At 39.8% G+C, this 19,353-nt stretch overlaps 1 protein-coding gene across 1 annotated transcript in view; it reads left to right on the forward strand.

Moving 5' to 3' along the window:
* The window catches only part of USP35 (ubiquitin specific peptidase 35), a 44,537-nt gene that overhangs the window by 20,486 nt on the left and 4,698 nt on the right, over positions 1-19,353 (forward strand). Inside the window, exon 8 of the mRNA XM_032488746.1 lies at positions 18,794-18,887. Coding sequence (XP_032344637.1) covers positions 18,794-18,887 — 94 coding nt within the window. The remainder of the gene's footprint in view (positions 1-18,793; positions 18,888-19,353) is intronic.

The following is a 19,353-nucleotide window of genomic DNA, read 5'->3' on the forward strand; positions in this document are numbered from 1 at the left end:
TAGTTGTTTTTTTCTGTCTGACTTACTTCATTTAGCATAATGCTCTCCAAGTCCATCCATATTGCTGCAGATGGCAAAATTTTATTCTTTTTTATGGCCCAGTAGTACTCCATTGTATTCCACATCTTTATGCAGTCGTCTGTTGGTGGACACTTAGGTTGGTTCCATATCTTGGCAATTGTAAATAATGCTACTAGGAACATTGGGGTGCATGTATCTTTTCAAATTAGTGTTTTTGTTTTTTTTTCAGATGTATTCAGATCTGTTTGTATCATCTTAAGTTTCTTTCATCAGTGCTTTATAGTTTTTGGAGGATAGGACTTTGGCCTCCTTACATAGGTTTATACCTAGGTATTTTATTCTTTTTGATGTGATGGTAAATGGAATTGTTTCCTTAATTTCTCTTTCTGATAGTTCATTGTTAGTATATAGAAGTGCAACAGATTTCTGTATATTAACTTTGTATCCTGCAATTTTAGCAAGTTCATTGATGAACTCTAACAGTTTTTAGGTGGCATCTTTAGTATTTTCTATGTATAATATCATGTCATCAGCAAACAGTGGCAGTTGTACTTCTTTCTTTACAGTTTGGATTCCTATTATTTCTTTTTCTTGTCTGATTGCTGTGGTTAGGACTTTCAAAACTATGTTGAACAAAAGTGGTGAGAGTGTGCATCCTTGTCTTGTTCCTGATCTTAGAGGAAATGCTTTCAGCTTTTCACCTTTGAGTATGATGTTAGCTGTGGGTTTGTCATATATGACCTTTATTGTGTTGAGGTATGTTCCCTCTGTGCTCACTTTCTGGAGAGTTTTTATTATAAATGGATGTTAAATTTTATCAAAAGCTTTTTCTGCATCTAATGAGATGATCAGATGGTTTTTATTCTTCAGTTTGTTAATGTGATATATCACATTGATTGATTTGTGAATGCTGAACAACCTTGCACCCCTGGGATAAATCCCACTTGATCATGGTGTATAATGCTTTTAATGTATTGTTGGAATCAATTTGCTAGTATTTTGTTGAAGATTTTTGCATCTATGTTCATCAGTGGTATTGGCCTGTAGTTTTCTTTTTTAGTGATATTTTGTCTGGTTTTGGTATCGGGGTGACACTGGCCTCACAGAATGAATTCAGAAGTGTTCCTTCCTCTTTGATTTTTTGGAATAGTTTCAGAAGGATAAGTGTTAACTAGTTTTCATTGGTTTGCTATGGACAGGGCAAGGGCTCAACTTGTCCCAGAGTAGGGTCTGGCCTGCTGTGGGTGGGCTGGGTTTGCAGGCTGCAAGATCATGGTTTGCTTGCATCTGGTGTTTGCCCCCTGGTGGGTGAGGCTGGTCTAGATGCTAGTGCAGGGCTTCCTGTAGGGCAAGGCTGGTGTCAGCCCACTGGTGGGTAGAGTTGGGTCTTGGCCTGCTGGTTGGCAGGGCAGAGTCCAGGGGGCATGTCTAGAGGTGGCTGTGGTCTTTAGGCAGCCTGTCTGCTGATGGACACAGCCCCACCCAGTTAGTGGCTTGGCCTGAGGCATCCCAGCACTGTTGCCTGCAGGCTGTTGGATGGGGCCAGGTCTTGGTGTTAATGAGCTAGAGGGAGGATGCCAAGATGGTAGCTGCAAGCATTAGTGTTTACATGGTAGAATGTTCCCAAATAATGCCTGTCCAGGGTGAGTCACAGCTGTCTCCTGCCTTTCCAGGAGACTCTCCAAGACTAGCAGGTAGGTCTGGCCCAGGCTCCTATCAAATCACTGCTCTTGCCCTGGGTCCTGGTGTGTGTGAAATTTTGTGTTTGCCTTTTAAGAATGAAGTATTTATTTCCTTCAGTCCTGTGGGGCTCCAGAAATTAAGCCCTGCTGGCCTTCAAAAGCCACATGCTCTGGGGGCTTGTCTTCTGGGTGCTGACCCTTAGGCCGGGGAGCCCAATGTGGGGCTCCAAACCCTCACTTCTGTAGGAGAACCCCTGCAATATAATTAGTTTCCAGTTTATGGGTTGCCTGCCTTGGGGTATGGGACTTGCCTATATTGTAAGTCTGCACCTCCTACCTGTCTCCTTGTGGTTCCATCTTCTTTTTTTTTTTTTTTTTTTTTTTAAATACACTTAATTTTTTTAGAGCAGTTTCAGGTTCACAGCAGAACTGAGCAGAAAATACAGAGTTCCCACGTAGCCCTCCCCACCCACACACATATACTCCCCTATCCTCAACGGCCCTCATCAGTGTGGCATATTTGGTACAATCAATGAACCAACATGGACACATTATTGTCAACCGAAGTCCATAGTTTACATTAGGGTTCACTCTTGATGTTGTATTTTCTATGGGCTTTGACAAATGCATAATGACATGTAGCCACCACTATAGTATACAGAATAATTTCATCGCCCTAAAAATCCCTTTTGTTCCATCTATTCATCCCTCCCTCCCTCTCTCTCCCCAAACCGCTGGATACCATGATCTTTTTATTGTTTCTGTAGCTTTGCCTTTTCCAGAATGTCATTTGGTTGGAATTGTACAGTTTGTAGCCTTTTCAGACTGGCTTCTTTCATTTAGTAATATGTCTTTTAAGTTTCTTCCATGTCTTTCATGGCTTGATAGATCCTTTTTTTTCACTGCACGTATATTGTTTTAAGTTACATATATGTACTGTTGATTGTTTCTAAGAACATTTAGAGCTTTGGCTTTTTAAACTTACATAGTTATCAAAGGAATAAAGCCAACCACAAAATAAAAATTAATTCAAAAAGATACATGCACCTTACTATTAACAGCAACATTATTTATAATTGCCAAGATATGGAAGCATCCTAAGTGCACATCAATAGCTGAACAGATAATGAAGATGCAGCATATATGTATATGTAATGGAATATAGCTCACCCATAAGAAAGAAGGATATTTTGCCATTTGTGGCCCTTCATTCACTTTTTTTTTTTTCACTTCAAAAACCAGAATTTTATAACTGGCATAAACATTTCCATTACATCAAAAACAAAATACCTAGAGATAAACTTAACTAAGGAGGTTACCTATACTCTGAAAACTGAAATGACACAAAGAAATGGAAAGATTTCTTGTGCTGTTGCATTGGAAGAACCAACACTATCAAAATGGCCACACCCAAAGCAATCCACAGATGCAACGCAACCCCTGTCAAAATACTCACAACATTCCTCACAGAACTAGAACAAACAATTCCGAAATTTATAAGGAACCACAAAAGACCCCAAACAGCCAAAGCAATCTTTTGTAGGTCTTTTTTTTCCTCTTTCTTCTTTTTGTTCTCTTTTCTTATGGTTAAAGGACTAGAGAAGTTCCTTTAACATTTGTTGTGAAGTTGGTTTGGTGGTGCTGAAATCTTTTAGCTTTTGTTTACCTGTGAAGCTTTTGATTTCTCCATCAAGTCTGAATGAGAGCCTTGCTGGAAAGAGTTTGTGGTTTCTTCTTTATGTCTTTAGTTGTAGATCTTTTTTGGAAGGTTCTGGTCTTTTCCATCAGTGCTTGTTCTGCAGATAGTTGTGATCTTGGTGTGCTTGTGAGAGGTGAGCTCAGGGTCTTGATATTCAGCAACCTTGGTTGTCTTTTAAGATTGTTTCTTAATTTCTCTTTCAGATAGTTTGTTATTAGTGTATTGAAATGCAACAGACTTCGGTATATTGATTTTGTGTCCTGCAACTTATTGAATTTATTAGTTCTAACAGTGTTGTGAGTCTAAGGTTTTCTACATATGATATGCTATCTAGAAATAGAGAAGTTTTACTTCTTCCTTTCTGATTCTGATGCTTTTTATTTCTTTTTCTTGCCTAATTGCTCTCACCAGGTCTTCCAAAACTGTGTTGAATAAAAGTGGCAAGTGTGGGCATTCTCACCTTGTTCTTGATTTTAGAGGAAAAGCTTTGTTGTTTGCCACTGAGTATGATACTAGCGATAGGTGTCTCATATAAGGCCTATTATGTTGAGGTATGTTCCCTCTGTACTCACTTTGTTAAGACTTTATCATGAAAGAACATGGAATTTTGTCAAATGCTTTTTCTGCATCTATAGAGATGATTTTTTTCACTGAAATATGGTTGATTTACAATGTTGTGTTTCTGTAGTACAGCATAGTGATTCAGCTGTACATATATATATAATATATATATTCTTTTTCATATTCTTTTCTGTTATAGACTATTACAAGCTACTGACTATAGTTCCCTGTGCTATACAGTAGGACCTTGTCATTTATCTATTTTGTATATAGTAGTTTGTATCTGCTAATCCCAAATTCCTAATTTATCCCTCCCCACACCTTCCTCTTTGGTAACCGTAAGTTTGTTTTCTATGTCTGTGAGTCTGTTTCTGTTTCATAAATAAATTCATTTCTGTCATTTTCTTAGATTCCACATATAAGTGGTATCATTTGATATTTGTCTTTGTCTGACTTAACTTCACTTAGTATGATCATCTCTAGGTCCATCCATGTTGCTGCAAATGGCATTATTTCATTGTTATAGTTGGGTAGTATTCCACTGTATATACGACAACTTCTTCATCCAGTCATCTGTCTATGGACATTTAGGTGCTTCTGTGTCTTGGCTATTGTAAGTAGTGCTGCTATGAACACTGGGGTGTGATCATATGATTTTATCCCTTATTTTGTTATGTGGTGGACCACATTGATTGTTGTGTGGATATTGTATGAGCTTTGCATCCCTCGTATAAGTCCCACTTGATTGTGGCCTGTGATCCCTTTTGTATATTGTTGAATTCAGTTTGCTGATATTTTGTTGTGGATTTTTGCACTTATGTTCATCAGGGATATTGGCCTGTAATTTTTCTTGTGTGTCCTTGCTGGTAATGCTGGCCTTTAAAATGAGTTTGGAACTGCAGTTGGCCCTCCATATTCATGATTTTGCATCCACGGATTCAGCCAACCACAGATTGATCAGCAGTTGCTTCAATCTGCAGATGCAGAAAGGAACTTGCAAATGTAGAGGGCTGTCTGTACCATGCCATTTTTTATAAGGGTCTTGAGATCTGTGGATTTTGGTATCTGCGTTGGGGGGGTCCTGGAACCAATCCTCTGAGGGTACCAAGGAACATCTGCATTCCTTCCTCTTCTACTTTTTGGAAGAGTTTGAGGAGGCTTGGTATTATTTTTTTTGATTAAAAATTGTTTTTTATTTTACTATTTTCTATATATTTTACAATATCATATTTTTAAAATTGAAGTATAGTTGAGGTACAATATTGTATGTTATAGGTATATAATGTAGTGATTCACAAATTTTAAAGGTTATATTCCATTTATAGTTACTATAAAATATTGGCTATATTCCCAATGTTGTACATACATCCCTGTAGCTTCTTTTATACCTGATAGTTTGTACCTTTTAATCCTCCACCTCCATCTTGCCCCTCCCTCTTTCCTCTCCCCACTGGTAACCAGTAGTTCCTTCACTACATCTGTGAGCCTGTTTCTTTTCTGTTATATTCACTAGTTTGGTGTATTTTTTTAGATTCCACATGTAAGTGACGTCCTACAATATTTGTCTTTCTCTGTCTGACTTATTTCACTTAACATAATGCCCTCCAAGTCCATCCATGCTGCACACCAGAAACTAATACAACATTTTAAATTAACTGTACTTCAATTAAAAAGCAAACAAATAACCAACCAACCCATTTAAAATATGGGCAGAAGAACTGAACAGACATTTTTCCAAAAGAGGAAATGCAGATGGCTAACAGGAACATGAAAAGCTGCTGAACATCACTAATATCAGGGAAATGCAAATCAAAATCACAATGAGATATCATCTCACACCTGTCAAATGGCCATCATCAAAAAGAACACAAATAATAACAAATGTTGGCAAGGATGTGGAAAAAAGGGAACCCTTGTACACTGTTGGTGGGAATGCAAATTGGTGCAGCCACAATGGAAAACAATATAGAGGTTTCTCAGAAACCTAAAAACAGAACCACCATATGGCCCAGCAATTCTACTCCTGGGCATATATCTGAGAAAAAAAAATTAATTCAAAGAGATACATACGCCCCGCTATTAACAGCAACATTATTTGTAATTGCCAAGATATGGAAACATCCTAAATGCACATCAATAGATGAATGGATAAAGAAGATGTAGCATATATATGCAATGAAACACAACTCATCCATAGAAAAGGATATTTTGCCAATTGTGGCCCTTCATTCACTTTTTTTTTTTCACGTCAAAAACCAGAATTTTATAACTGGCATAAACATTTCCACTGCATCAAAAACAGCAAAATACCTAGAAATAAACCTGACCAAGGAGGTTACCTATACTCTGAAAACTGTAAAACATTGATGAAGGAAATTGAAGATGATACAAAGAAATGGAAAGAAATCTTGTGTTCTTGGATTGAAAGAATCAACATTATCAAAATGGCCATACTACCCAAAGCAATCCACAGATCCAATGCAACCACTGTCAGAATACTCATGCATTTTTCACAGAACTCTAACAAACAATTCCAAAATTTATATGGAACCATAAAAGACCCCAAACTGCCAAAGCAGTCTTTTGTAGGTCTCTTTTTTTTTTTTCTCTTTCTCTTTCTTCTTTTTGTTCTCTTTTCTTATGGTTTGATGACTAGAGAAGTTCCTTTAACATTTATTGTAAAGCTGGTCTGGTGGTGCTGAATTCTTTTCGCTTTTGTTTATCTATGAAGCTTTTGATTTCTCCATCAAATCTGAACAAGAGCCTTGCTGGGTAGAGTATTCTTGGTTGTAAGATTTTGCCTTTCATCACTCTAAATATATTGTGTCACTCCCTTCTGTAAAGTTTCTGCTGAAAAATCAGCTGATAACCTTATGGGAGTTCCCTTGTATGCTGTTTGTTGCTTTTCTCTTGCCAATTTTAATATTTTCTCTTTAGCCTTAATTTTTCTCAATTTGATGACTATGTGCCCTGGTGTGTGCCTCTTTGGGTTGATCCTGTGTGATACTCTCTGCACTTCCTGGACTTGGGTGACTGTTTCCTTTCCCAAGTTGGGGAATTTTTCAGTGATTATCTCTCCAAAAACTTTATCAGGTCTTTCTCTCTCTCTTTTCTTTCTGGGACCCCCATAATGCGAATATTAGCGTGCTTAATGTTGTCCCAGAGTTCTCTTAAACTATCCTCATTTCTTTTCATTCTTTTTTCTTTTTTCTGTTCTGCAGTAGTGATTTCCACTAATCTGTCTTCTAACTCACTGATCCATTCTTCTGCCTCATTTAGTCTATTCTTGGTTCCTTCTAGTGTGTTACTCATTTCAGTGATTTTATTCAACTCTGGGTATTTATATTTTCCAACTCTTTGCTAAGAACTTTGCTCTGTGCATCTATATTCCTCTTGAGTTCTCTGAACATCTTGGCCATCATTACTTTAAACTCTTTCTCATATAAATTGCCTATCTCCTCATCACTTACTACTTCTTCTGGGATTTTATCTTGTGCCTTGTCCTGGAAAATATCACTCTGCTGCCTCATATTATCTGTTTTTCTCTTTGTATTTTTAGGTAGGTTAGTACGTTTCTCGAGCTTGGAGAAGTAGTCTTCTGAAGGAGATGTCCTGTGCATCCCAGCATCTCTTGTCACCCAAGGGCCAGAGTCCAGCTAGTCTCAGGGTAGAGTCTAGCCTGTGTTTGTGGATTCCTACCACAGGTTTTTGGACTATTGTTTTCTTATCTCTGGTATCTTCCCCCTGGTGGATGAGGATGGACTAGAGGCTTATGCAGGGATCCTGGCAGGAGGAGCCAGTGCCTGCCCGCTGCTGGGTGAAGCTTGGTCCTGGACCTCTGGTGGGTAGGGCTGTGTCTAGAGGCTTTTGTGGCTCAGGAGGTCTGCTGATAGGTGGGGCTGTGTTCCCACCCTGTATGTTTTCTGGCCTGGGGCTTCCCAGCACTTAAGCCTATAGGCTCTTGGGTGGGGCTGGGTCTTGGTGCTAATGATTCAATCAAGATGGTAGGCTTCAGGAAAGCTCATGTAGATGAACACCCCCGGAGTATCCACCACTAGCTTTTTTGTCCCCTGGGTGAGCAGCAGCCGTCCCCTATGTCCCCAGGAGACCCTCCAAAATCAGCAGGCAGGTCTGGCCTAGGTTCCTATTAAATCACTGTCTGTGCCCTTGGACCTGGTGCATGCGAGATTATGTGTATGATTCCCAAGAGAGTGAATTCTCTGTTTCCCCCAGTCCATTGGGGCTCCTGGAGCTAAGCCCCACTGGCCTTCAAATCCAGATGTCCTAGGGTCTCCTCCTCCCAATGCCAGAACTCTGGGCTGGGGAGCCTGACGTGGGGCTAAGGCTCTTACTCCTGTGGGAGGACCTCTGTGACTTAATTGTTCTTTAGCTTGTGGATCACCCACCCAGTGGGTATGGGCCTGATTATATCTCGAGCACACCCCTCCTACCTTCCCACTGTGGTTCTCTGTGTTTCCAGTTGAAGAAGATTTATTTTGCTAGGTGCCAGTCTCTCTCTCTCAATGGCTGTTCAGCAGTTGGCTCTGGTTTTGTTGTAGTTGCGAGGAGAGGCAAGCTCTAGTTTGTTCTTTTTCTAGTTTTTTAAGTTATAAAGTTAGGTTGTTTATTTGTAATCTTTTTTTTTTTTTTTAATATAAGCATTTATAGTTATAACTATCCCCCTTAGCACCTTTCACTGTGTCTCATAAGTTTTGGTATGTTGTAATTTCTCTTTTGTTCATATCTATGCATTTTCTAATTTCCCTTGTGATTTCTTCTTTGATTAATTGCCTGCTTAAAAGTGTATTTTTTGTTTCCACAGTATTGTAAATGTTCCAGTTTTCTTTGTAATTAAACTCTTAAGCTTTTCCTGTTCTAGTCAGAGAAGATATTTTGTATGATATCTGTCTTTTAAAACCTGTTGAGTCTTAATTTGTGGCCTAACTTACAGTCTTTTCCTGGAAAATGTCCCATGTGCACTTGAGAAAAATTATGTTAGTCTTGTTGCATGGAATGTTCTTTATATGTCTTTTAGATCTAGTTGGTTTATTGAATTGAGTTCACTGTTTCTTCTGTCAGGTTGTTCTGCTCATTATTGTGAGTGGGTTATTGAAGAGTTGTCTATTTTTCAACTTTTATTGTAGAGTTTTCTATTTCTCTTCAGTTTTGTTAGTTTTTGCATCATATTTTGATGGCTTGTCATTAGGTGTATAAATGGTTGTATTGGTTATATCTTCTTGCTGTAATGAGCCTTTTATTAATATATAATGTCCTTCTTTGTCTCTTTTAACCTTTCTTGACTTAAAGTCTATTTTGTCATACTAGTATAGCCAATTCTGCTCTTCCGGTTATTATTCGCATGGCATATCTTTTTCCATCCTTTCACTTTCAACTTTGTGTCTTTGGATCTCAAGTGAGTCCCTTATAGATAGCATATAATTGGACCATATATTCTTATCCATTCTGCCAATCTGTCTTTTGATTAGTTTAAACCCTTTAACTTTTTTTATATGTATATTTTTTATTGAACTATAATCAGTTTACAATATGTCACTTTCTGGTGTATAGCACAATGCTTCAATCATACATAAATATACATATACTCATTTTCATATTCTTTTTCACCATAAGTTACTACAAGATACTGAATATAGTTTCCTGTGCTATACAGTATGAACTTGTTTATTGAGTCTATATTTATCAGTTAGTATCTGCAAATCTCAAACTCCCAGTTTATCCCCTCCCAACCTCCTCCCCCTGGTAACCACTAGTTTGTTCTCTATGTCTGAATCTGTTTCTGTTTTGCAAACAAGTTCACCTTTTTTTTTTTACATTCCACATATAAGTGATATCATATGGTATTTTTCTTCCTCTTTCTGGCTTACTTTACTTTGACAATCTCCAGGTCCATCCACGTTGCTGCAAATAGCATTATTTTATTATTTTTTATGGCTGACTAGTATTCCATTATATAAATATATCACAACTTCTTTATCCAGTCATCTGTCAGTGGACATTTAGGTTGTTTCCATGTCTTGGCTATTGTAAATAGTGCTGCTATGAACACTGGGGTGCATGTATATTTTTGAGTTTAGGTTCCCTCTGGATATATGCCCAGGGGTAGGATTGCTGTGTCATATGGTAAGTCTATTTGTGGTCTTTTGAGGAATCTCCATACTGCTTTCCATAATGGCTGCACCAAACTACATTCCCACCAACAATGTAAGAGGGTTCCCTTTCCTCCACAGCCTCTCCAGCATTTATCGTTTGTGGACTACTGAATGATGGCCATTCTGACTGGTGTGAGGTGATACCTCATTGTAGTTTTGATTTGCATTTCTCTGATAATTAGCGATGTTGAACATTTTTTCATGTGCCTATTGGCCATTTGTATGTCTTCACTGAAGAATTGCTTGTTTAGGTCTTCTGCCCATTTTTGGATTGGGTTTTTTTTTTATTATTATTAAGTTGTATGAACTGTTTATATATTCTGGAGATTAAGCCCTTGTCAGTGTCATCTTTTGCAAATATTTCTCCCATTCTGTAGGTTGTCTTTTTGTTTTGCTTATGGTTTCCTATGCTATGCAAAAGCTTATAAATTTAACTAGGTGCCATTTGTTTATTTTTGCTTTTATTTCTATTGCCTGAGTAGATTGGAGGGACTGACTTCGATCATTGTGCTGTTTGTTTCCTGTATGCCTGATAACTTTCTTGTCTCTCATTTCCTGCCCTCCTGTCTTCTTTTGTATTCAGTTGATTTTTTTGTAGTGAAATGTTTAAGTTCCTTCTTAATTTTCTTTTGTGTATGTCCTGTAATTATTTTCTTTGTTACCATGAGAATTACACTTAACATCTTAGTTATTATGTATTAATTTGAATTTGTAGCAGCTTAACGTTAATAACATACACAAACTCTGCTCCTTCACAGCTCTATTCCACCTCTTTTGATTGTTGATGTTGCAGAATTACATCTTTATAACTGTGTACCCCAAAACATAAACCAGTAATTCTTTTAAAGATATTAGTCTCCTAAATTGTGTAGAAGAGAAGATTTGGAGTTAAAAACCAAAGTTACAATAATACGAGCTATTACCTTAATAATTTTTTTTTTCTTTACGTGTATTAGTCTCCTAAATCATACAGAGAACAAAAAAGTACAGTTACAAACCATTGTTACAATAATACCAGCTTTATAATCGCCTACGTATTTACCCGTATTGAGATCTTTGTTTCTTCAAATGGCTTCGAGCTACTGACTAGTGTGCTTTCTTTTCACCTTGCAGGACTCCCTTCAGCCTTGCTTACAGGGCAGGTCTAGTGGTCATAAACTCCCTCAGCTTTTGTTTATCTGGGAATGTCTTGATTTCTCTCTCACTTTTGAAGGACAGTTTTGCCAGATTTAGGATTGTTCATTGACAGTTTTTTTCTTTGAGCACTTTGAATATATCTGTCTTTTTTATGGCCTCCAAGGTTTCTGATAAGAAATATGCAGATAATGTTATTAAGGATCCCATGTATAGAATGATTTGCTTTGTTGCTGCCTTCAAGATTTGCTCTTTGTCTTTTGAAAGTCTCAGTGTGAGTCTCTCTGAATTCATTTTACTTTGAGTTGGTTGAGCTTCTTGGATGTTTATTTTTGTCTTCAAGTTTGGGAAATTTTTAATCATTATTTTTTCAAATATTCTCTCTGCCCTTTTTTCTCTCTCTTCTTCTAGAATTCCCACAGTATGTTTGTCCTTCTGATAGTGTCCCATGGATCTCTTAGGTTCTGTTCCCTTTTCTTCAACTTTTTTTCTTTTGTCCCTTAGCCTCAATGAATTCCATTGTCCTGTCTTCAAGCTTACTAACTCTTCTGTCTGCTCTATTCTGCCTTTGAATCCCTCTAGTAAATATTTAATTTTGGTTATCGTACTTTTCTGCTCCACAATTTTTTTTTTTTTGGTTTGTTTTTAGGTTTCTCTCTCTCTCTCTCTTAATTGAGGTATAGTGGATTTACAGTGTTGTGTTAGGTTCTGCTGTACATCAAAGTGATTCATATATATATGTATTTCATATTCTTTTCATTATAGGTTATTACAGGATATTGAATATAGTTCCCTGTGCTATACAGTAGGACCTTGCTGTTTATCTATTTTATATATAGTAGTTTATATTTTATAATCCCAAACTCCTAATTTATCCCTCCCCCACCCCCACCAGGTTTTCTCTTTTATTGATATTTCCATTTTGTTCACACATCATTTTCTTAACTTTCTCCATATTTTCCTTTAGTTCTTAGATTATCTTTAAGACCATTCTTCTAAAGTCTTTGTTTAAAGTCTTTGTCTAATAACATCTGCTAGTGAGTCTTTTTCAGCAGGAGATTTTGTTGAATTACTGTTTTCTTCTGAATGGGCCAGACTTTCCTGTTTCTTTGTCTTCTGATTGTGGAGCCGTGGACATTTGAATTTAATAATATGGTAACATTGGAAATCAGATTCTCCTCCTTCCCCTGGGTTTGCTGTTTATTATAGTTTTGTTTTTTATTGTTGTAGGCTGTCTCTGTGCTGAGGGTCAGCCTAAAGTATAAACTTAATACCTTCTTGTATCTTTTCTGAGCCTTTCCTTTGGCATGTGCAGTCACTTTCTAATTTTTTTCCATATATGCTGTTGTTTTTGAATGTTCTGGTTTCTAATGTTTGGCTCCCCAAAGGGGAAAAGCGAAAAATGAAGTGGGGAAGTAGGGGTGGGGAGGGCACTGGCCCTTTAAATCCTCTGGAAGTCACTTTAACTTGAGGTGGAGGGATTTACTGCAGTGGGGATACGTGCAGCAACAATGACTGTGGGCTTCTTTGTCTGTACCTGTGTGATCAGAAGCAGCAATCGGAGCAGATTCCCCAATATTTGGGGGATAGAGTCCTTTTTACCCGCCCCAGCTCCTGCAAAATGCATGTAAGCTGCTCGAGGAAAATGTACGCAGCTGCCTGCCACGCTGGGTGTGGGGTAGGGGTAGCTGCTGCTGTGCTAAGAGCAGAAACTGACCGCAGTTTATGGGAAGCCTCCCCCTGGAGGTTGCAAGCCTTCAGCCAACTCCGAAGTTCCGAAAATAGTTATGTCGGACAGAGTCTGCCCTCCAGTGCAGGTATTGCCTAGGTGGGGAGACAGCTTCCTGTCTCTGCCGTCTTCCCAGAATCCTTTTTTACTTTAGAGAAGTTTTAGGTTTACAACACAATTGAGAGGAGGATAGAGAGACATCCCATATCCTCTGTCCCCACTCCTGCATGGCCTCCCCCATGATCAATATCACTCACCAGAATGGTTTTTTTTTTTTTAAACAAGGGTGAACCTACATCGACACATCATAATCACCCAAAGTCCCTAGTTAACATGGTCACTCTTTTTAGTATACATTCTGCTGGTTTGGAAAAATGTATAGTGGCATGTATCCATCATTATGGTATCATATAGAGTATTTTCACTGTCCTCAAAGTCCTCTGCTCTACCTATTCATCCTCTTCCAATTCTTGGCCACCTTTTTACTGTTTTCATAGTTTTGCCTTTTCCAGAATGTCATGTGGTTGGAGTCATTCAGTATGTAGCCTTTTCAGATTGGCTTCTTTCACTTAGTAATATGCATTTAAGATTCCTCTGTGTCTTCCTGGCTCGATAGTATGCTTTTTTTTGGCACTGAATAATATTCCATTGTCTGGAGGTACCAGTTTCTTAATCCATCCATCTACTAAATGACATCTTGGTTGCTTCCAGGTTTTGGCAGTTTTGATTAAAGCTGTCAAACATCCACATGCAGGTTTTTGTGTGGACAAAATGTCTCAGCTCTTTGGTTAAATACCAAGGAATGTGATTGCTGAATCTGACGGCAAGAGCAGGTTTAGTTGTATAAGAAGCAGCCAAACTGTCTTCCAAAGTGGCTGTACCATTTTGCATTCCCACCAGCGATGAATGAGAATTCCTGTTGCTCCACATCCTCACTAGCTTTTGGTGTTGTCAGTGTTCTGAATTTCGGCTTAATAGGTGTGTAGTAGTATCTCCTTGTTATTTTAGTTTGCACTTCCCTGATGGACATGATGTTGAGCATCCTTTCATGTGTGTATTTACCATCTGTTTATCTTCTTTGGTGAGGTGTCTGTTAAGACGTTTAGCCCATTTTTTAATCCGGTTGTTTGTTTTCTTATTATTGGTTTTTTTTAATATTAATAGATTTTATTTTTTAGAGCAGTTTCAGGTTCGCAGCAGAATTGAGCAGAAAGTACAGAGAGTTCACACATAGCCCTCTCCACCCACACACATATACTCCCCTACCCTCAACATCCCTCATGAGTGTGGCATATTTGGTACAATGGATGAACCAATATGGGCACATTATTATCAACCAAAGTCCATAGTTTACATTAGGGTTCACTCTTGATGTTGTACATTCTGTGGGTTTTGACAAATGCATAATGACATGTAGCCACCACTGTAGTATCATACAGAATAATTTCATTGCCCTAAAAATCCCTTGTGCTCCATCTATTCATTCCTGCCTCCATTCCTCTCCCCAAACCCCTGGAAACCATGATCTTTTTATTGTTTCTGTAGCTTTGGCTTTTCTAAGATGTCATTTGGTTGGAATCATCATACAGTTTGTAAACCTTTTCAGACTGGCTTCTTTCATTTAGTAATATGTCTTTTAAGTGTCTTCCATGGCTTTCATGGCTTGATAGATCCTTTTTTTTTTTTTTTTTACTGCACATATATTGTTTCAATTTACATATGTGTACTGTTGATTGTTTCTAAGAACGTTTAGAGCTTTGGCTTTTTAAACTTACTTAAATAGTTATCAAAGGAATAACGCCAACCACAAAATAAGAATTAATTCAAAAGGATATATACACTCTGCTATTAACATCAACATTATTTACAATTGCCAAGATATGGAAGCATCCTAAGTGCACATCAATAGTTGAATAGATAAAGAGATATAGCATACATATATAATGGAACACAACTCACTTATAAGAAAGAAGGATATTTTGCCAATTGTGGCCCTTCATTCACTTTTTTTTTCACTTCAAATCCAGAATTTTATAATCGGCATATACATTTCCATTGTATCAAATCAAAAACAACAAAATACCTAGAAATAAACTTAACCAAGGAGGTTAACTATACTCTGAAAACTGAAATGACACAAAGAAATGGAAAGATTTCTTGTGCTGTTGGATTGGAAGAACCAACACTATCAAAATGGCCACACTACCCAAAGCAATCCACGGATCCAGAGCAACCCCTATCAAAATACTCAGGACATTCCTCACAGAACTCTAACAAATTATTCCAAAATTTATAAGGAACCACAGAAGACCCCGAACAGCCAAAGCAGTCTTTTGTGGGTCTCTTTTTTTTTTTCTCTTTTTGTTCTCTTTTCTTACGGTTTGATGACTAGAGAAGGTCTTTTAACATTTGTTGTGAAGCTGGTTTTTGTGGTGCTGAAGTCTTTTAGCTGTTGTTTATCTGTGAAGATTTTGATTTTTCCATCAAATCTGAACAAGAGCCTTGCTGGGTAGAGTATTCTTGGTTGTTTAAGTTTTCCCCTTTCTTCGCTTTAAGTATGTCGTGCCACTCCCTTCTGGCCTGTAGAGTTTCTGCTGAAAAATCAGCTGATAACCTTATGGGAGTTCCCTTGTATGTTATTTGTTGCTTTTCTCTTGCCAGTTTTAATATTTTCTCCTTAGTCTTAATTTTTGTCAGTTTGATGACTATGTGCCCTGGTGTGTTCCTCTTTGGGTTGATCCTGTGTCATACTCTCTGCACTTCCTGGACTTGGGTGACTGTTTCCTTTCTCAAGTTGGGGAAGTTTTCGGTGATTATCTCTCCAAAAATTTTATCAGTTCTTTCTCTTTTCTTACTGGGACCCCTATAATGCAAATATTAGTGTGCTTAATGTTGTCCCAGAGTTCTCTTAAACTATCCTCATTTCTTTTCATTCTTTTTTCTTTTTTCTATTCTACAGTAGTGATTTCCACTAATCTGTCTTCTAACTCACTGATCCGTTCTTCTGCCTCATTTAGTCTATTCTTGGTTCCTTCTAGTGTGTTATTCATTTCAGTGATTTTATTCAACTCTGGGTATTTATATTTTCCAACTCTTTGCTAAGAACTTTGCTCTGTGCATCTATATTCCTCTTGAGTTCTCTGAACATCTTGGTCATCATTACTTTAAACTCTCTCATATAAATTGCCTATCTCCTCATCACTTACTACTTCTTCTGGGATTTGATCTGGTGCCTTGTCCTGGTAGATATTCCTTTGCTGCCTCATATCGTCTCTTTTTCTATGTGTTTGTGGATTCGTTCCACAGGCTTTGGGATTGTTGTTTTCTTGTTTCTGGTAACTGCCCCTGGTGGATGAGACTGGACTAGAGGCTTATACAGGGATCCTGGCAGGAGGAGCCAGTGCCTGTCCACTGCTGGGTAAAGCCTGGTCCGGGACCTCTGGTGGGTAGGGCTGTGTCTAGAGGCCTTTGTGGCTTAGGAAGTCTGCTGATGTGTGGGGCTGTGTTCCCACCCTGTGTGTTGTTTGGCTTGAGGCTTCCCTACAGGCTGTTGGGTGGAGCTAGGTTTGGGTGCTAATGATCCAATCAAGGTGTCAGCCTCCAGGAAAGCTCATGTAGATGAACACTCCCAGAATGTCCACCACCAGCTTTTATGTCCCCTGGGTGAGTTGCAGCCATTCCCCACATCCCCAGGAGACCCTCCAAAACCAGCAGTCAGATTTGGCCCAGGTTCCTATGAAGTCACTGCCTCTGCCTTTGGACCTGGTGCACACGAGTTTCCGTGTACACTTCCCAAGTGAAGGGAGTCTCCGTTTCCCCTGTCCCATGGGGCTTCCGGAGCTAAGCCCTGCTGGCCTTCAAAACCAGATGTCTGGGGTCTCCTTCCCCTCCCAATGCCGGAACCTGAGCTGGGGAGCCTGACGTGAGGCTTAGAGCTCTCACTTCTGTGGGAGGGCCTCTGCAACTTAAGTATTCAGCTTGCGGGTCGCCCACCCGGGGGGTTATGGGGCCCAATTTTATCACGAGAACGGCCCTCCTACTGTCCTGCTGTGGTTCCCTCTTTATGTTTCCAGTTGCAAAAGATCTTTTTTTGCTAGATTCCAGTCTTTTTTTCGATGGTTGTTTAGCATTCAGTTGTGGTTTCGTTGTAGACGTAGATGTGAGGAGAGGTGAGCTCGTGGTCCTACCACTTGGCTATCTTGACCGGAAATCCTGTTTTCTTATTGTTGAGTTTTAAGAGGTCTTTGTGTATTTTCAGTAACAGTCCTTTAACAGATGTGTTTTTTGACAAATATTTTCTCTCAGTCTCTGGTTTATCTCTAGTTCTCTTGATACTGTCATTCACGGAGCAGAAGTTTTTAATTTTAAGGAAATCCAGCTAATCAGTTACTTCTCTCATGGATTGTGTCTTTGCTGTTGTATCTGAAAAGCCATGACCATGCTCAGCGTCACTGGGTGTTTTTCCTGTGATCTTCTAGGAGTTTTATAGTTTTGCATTTTACATTTAGGTCTATGATCCATTTTGAGTTAATTTTTGTGATGAGTGTTAAGTTTGTGTCCAGATTGACTGTTTTGGATGTGGACTTGTCCTTGTTCCAGCCCTGTCTATTGATGAGACTATCTTTGCTCTATCATGTTGCTCTGTTGTCAAAGATCAGTTGACTATATTTATGGGGGTCTGTTTCTGGCCACTTTTTTCTTGTCCCATTGATCTGATCAGCTGTTCCTTAACCAATACCACACTTAGACATCTTTTTTAAAAAGTCACAGTGAACGTAACTTTGCTTTTGGCTACTGTAGGACCTCCAGGCAGTTTCTTCTCTCAGCTTTGGTTCCAGGAGGAGGAGGTAGCAGCTGCTCTCTTGCACATCCTAACGTGCTGCTGCTGTGCTTCTCAAACTGCCTGGGGAAGGACTAGTTCGGTTTGTTCTTCTGACTTCCAGTCTGGTGCAGACTTTTTTTGTAGCACATGATAAAATGACTTACCAGGGAAGTGATCATGAGCTTGTATGGTCATAGTAATGTCATATCACTGTGTATGCTTCTAAATGCTCAGTTTCTGAACTTGCTTTGTCGTAGACTGCTAAGTGGAGCACACTTTAGTTACACTGCCGTGCTCGATGGGCTCAGGTTGGAGAGATGCCTGAGCTGTCTGCCCAGAGCTTCTTGCAAGAGAGCAGGAGCTAAGCTGAGGGCTGGGAATTGGCTTGTTCCAGGAATGCAGTTGTCAGGAGGGGCTCTTGCCTGTCTCCCATAGGTCAGACCGTGTCACAAAGCCAGTCTGTCCCCACAGTGTCCTCTTTTTCAAGCATATTCCTCACATTGACCCCTGACTCCCTCATTTGAAGGCAGAGGGAACAATTCAGTGACAGGGGCTCTGAGAAAAGGCTGTAAGAGTGGAGTTGGAAGGTCACGGTTGGAGCAGAGCCTGCTGCTCTGAAAGGGTCTAAACGCCATTTCCCTGGGAAGCAGGGAGAAGGTTGTGAGTGGCTGGTGATACTGGCGTGGACTCTGGAGCATGTCAGAGTTCCAGCTTTAGAACCCTGGGACCATAACACCTTAGGACACTCATATCTTCGAATCTTGAAGTCATGGGCTGTCAGACCTGGAAGGGACTGCAGGGGTCACCTCTTTGTCCAAGCTGAGTTCTTCACCTGTTCCTCCTCTCTGGCCCCGACCTGAGCTACAAGTGTCTGTCCTGCTGTAGCCTGGAGGCCCTGGGTTGCCGTGGTGTGGGCGAGTAGAAGCTCCTTGGGTGCCCTTGGCTTACTCTGGGTGCTCCTGCTCTGTTTTGAAGCTTCAGACATTGTGTGCTCCGTTTGACTGAGAACAACTCGCAGCCCTTGATGACCAAACTGCAGTGGCTCTTCGCCTTCCTGGAGCACAGCCAGGTGAGCGCAGGGGGAGTGGAGGCGTGCTGGAGAGGCGGCCCCGGTCTGACACCTCCCCTTCCCTAGGACTTGCCTGCACTGGGCTGTGAGCCCCCTCTTCCTCATGCAAGCCTTTGGGCCCCAGTTCGCGCTGGCAGGGATTCATGGCAGAAGCCCATGGGGTCGATTCAGCCCCCTTACCGGGCAGGAGAGGGTGCCTTCTTGAGCCCCTTGGTACTGTTCTGCTCCCATGTCTCCCATCATTGATTCAGTCTGTTGCATAAGGTGTGGCTTTGTGTGTCTGCTGTCACTTTTGAGCACTTACATGGCTGGGCACCCTGAGGGCTGTGTTTGTTTTTTTCACTGTCACTGCCCTTGTGGAACCTAAAGCCCTTGGCCAGGCCTCGTGCCCGGCCCTGTGCGGGAGCACAGAGGTGAGTCAGCTACAGCCCAGCCTTCGTGGAGCTCATGGTCTGGTGGGGAAGGT

The sequence above is a fragment of the Camelus ferus genome, chromosome 10, assembly GCF_009834535.1.
Source record: "Camelus ferus isolate YT-003-E chromosome 10, BCGSAC_Cfer_1.0, whole genome shotgun sequence".
NCBI classification, from domain to species: domain Eukaryota; kingdom Metazoa; phylum Chordata; class Mammalia; order Artiodactyla; family Camelidae; genus Camelus; species Camelus ferus.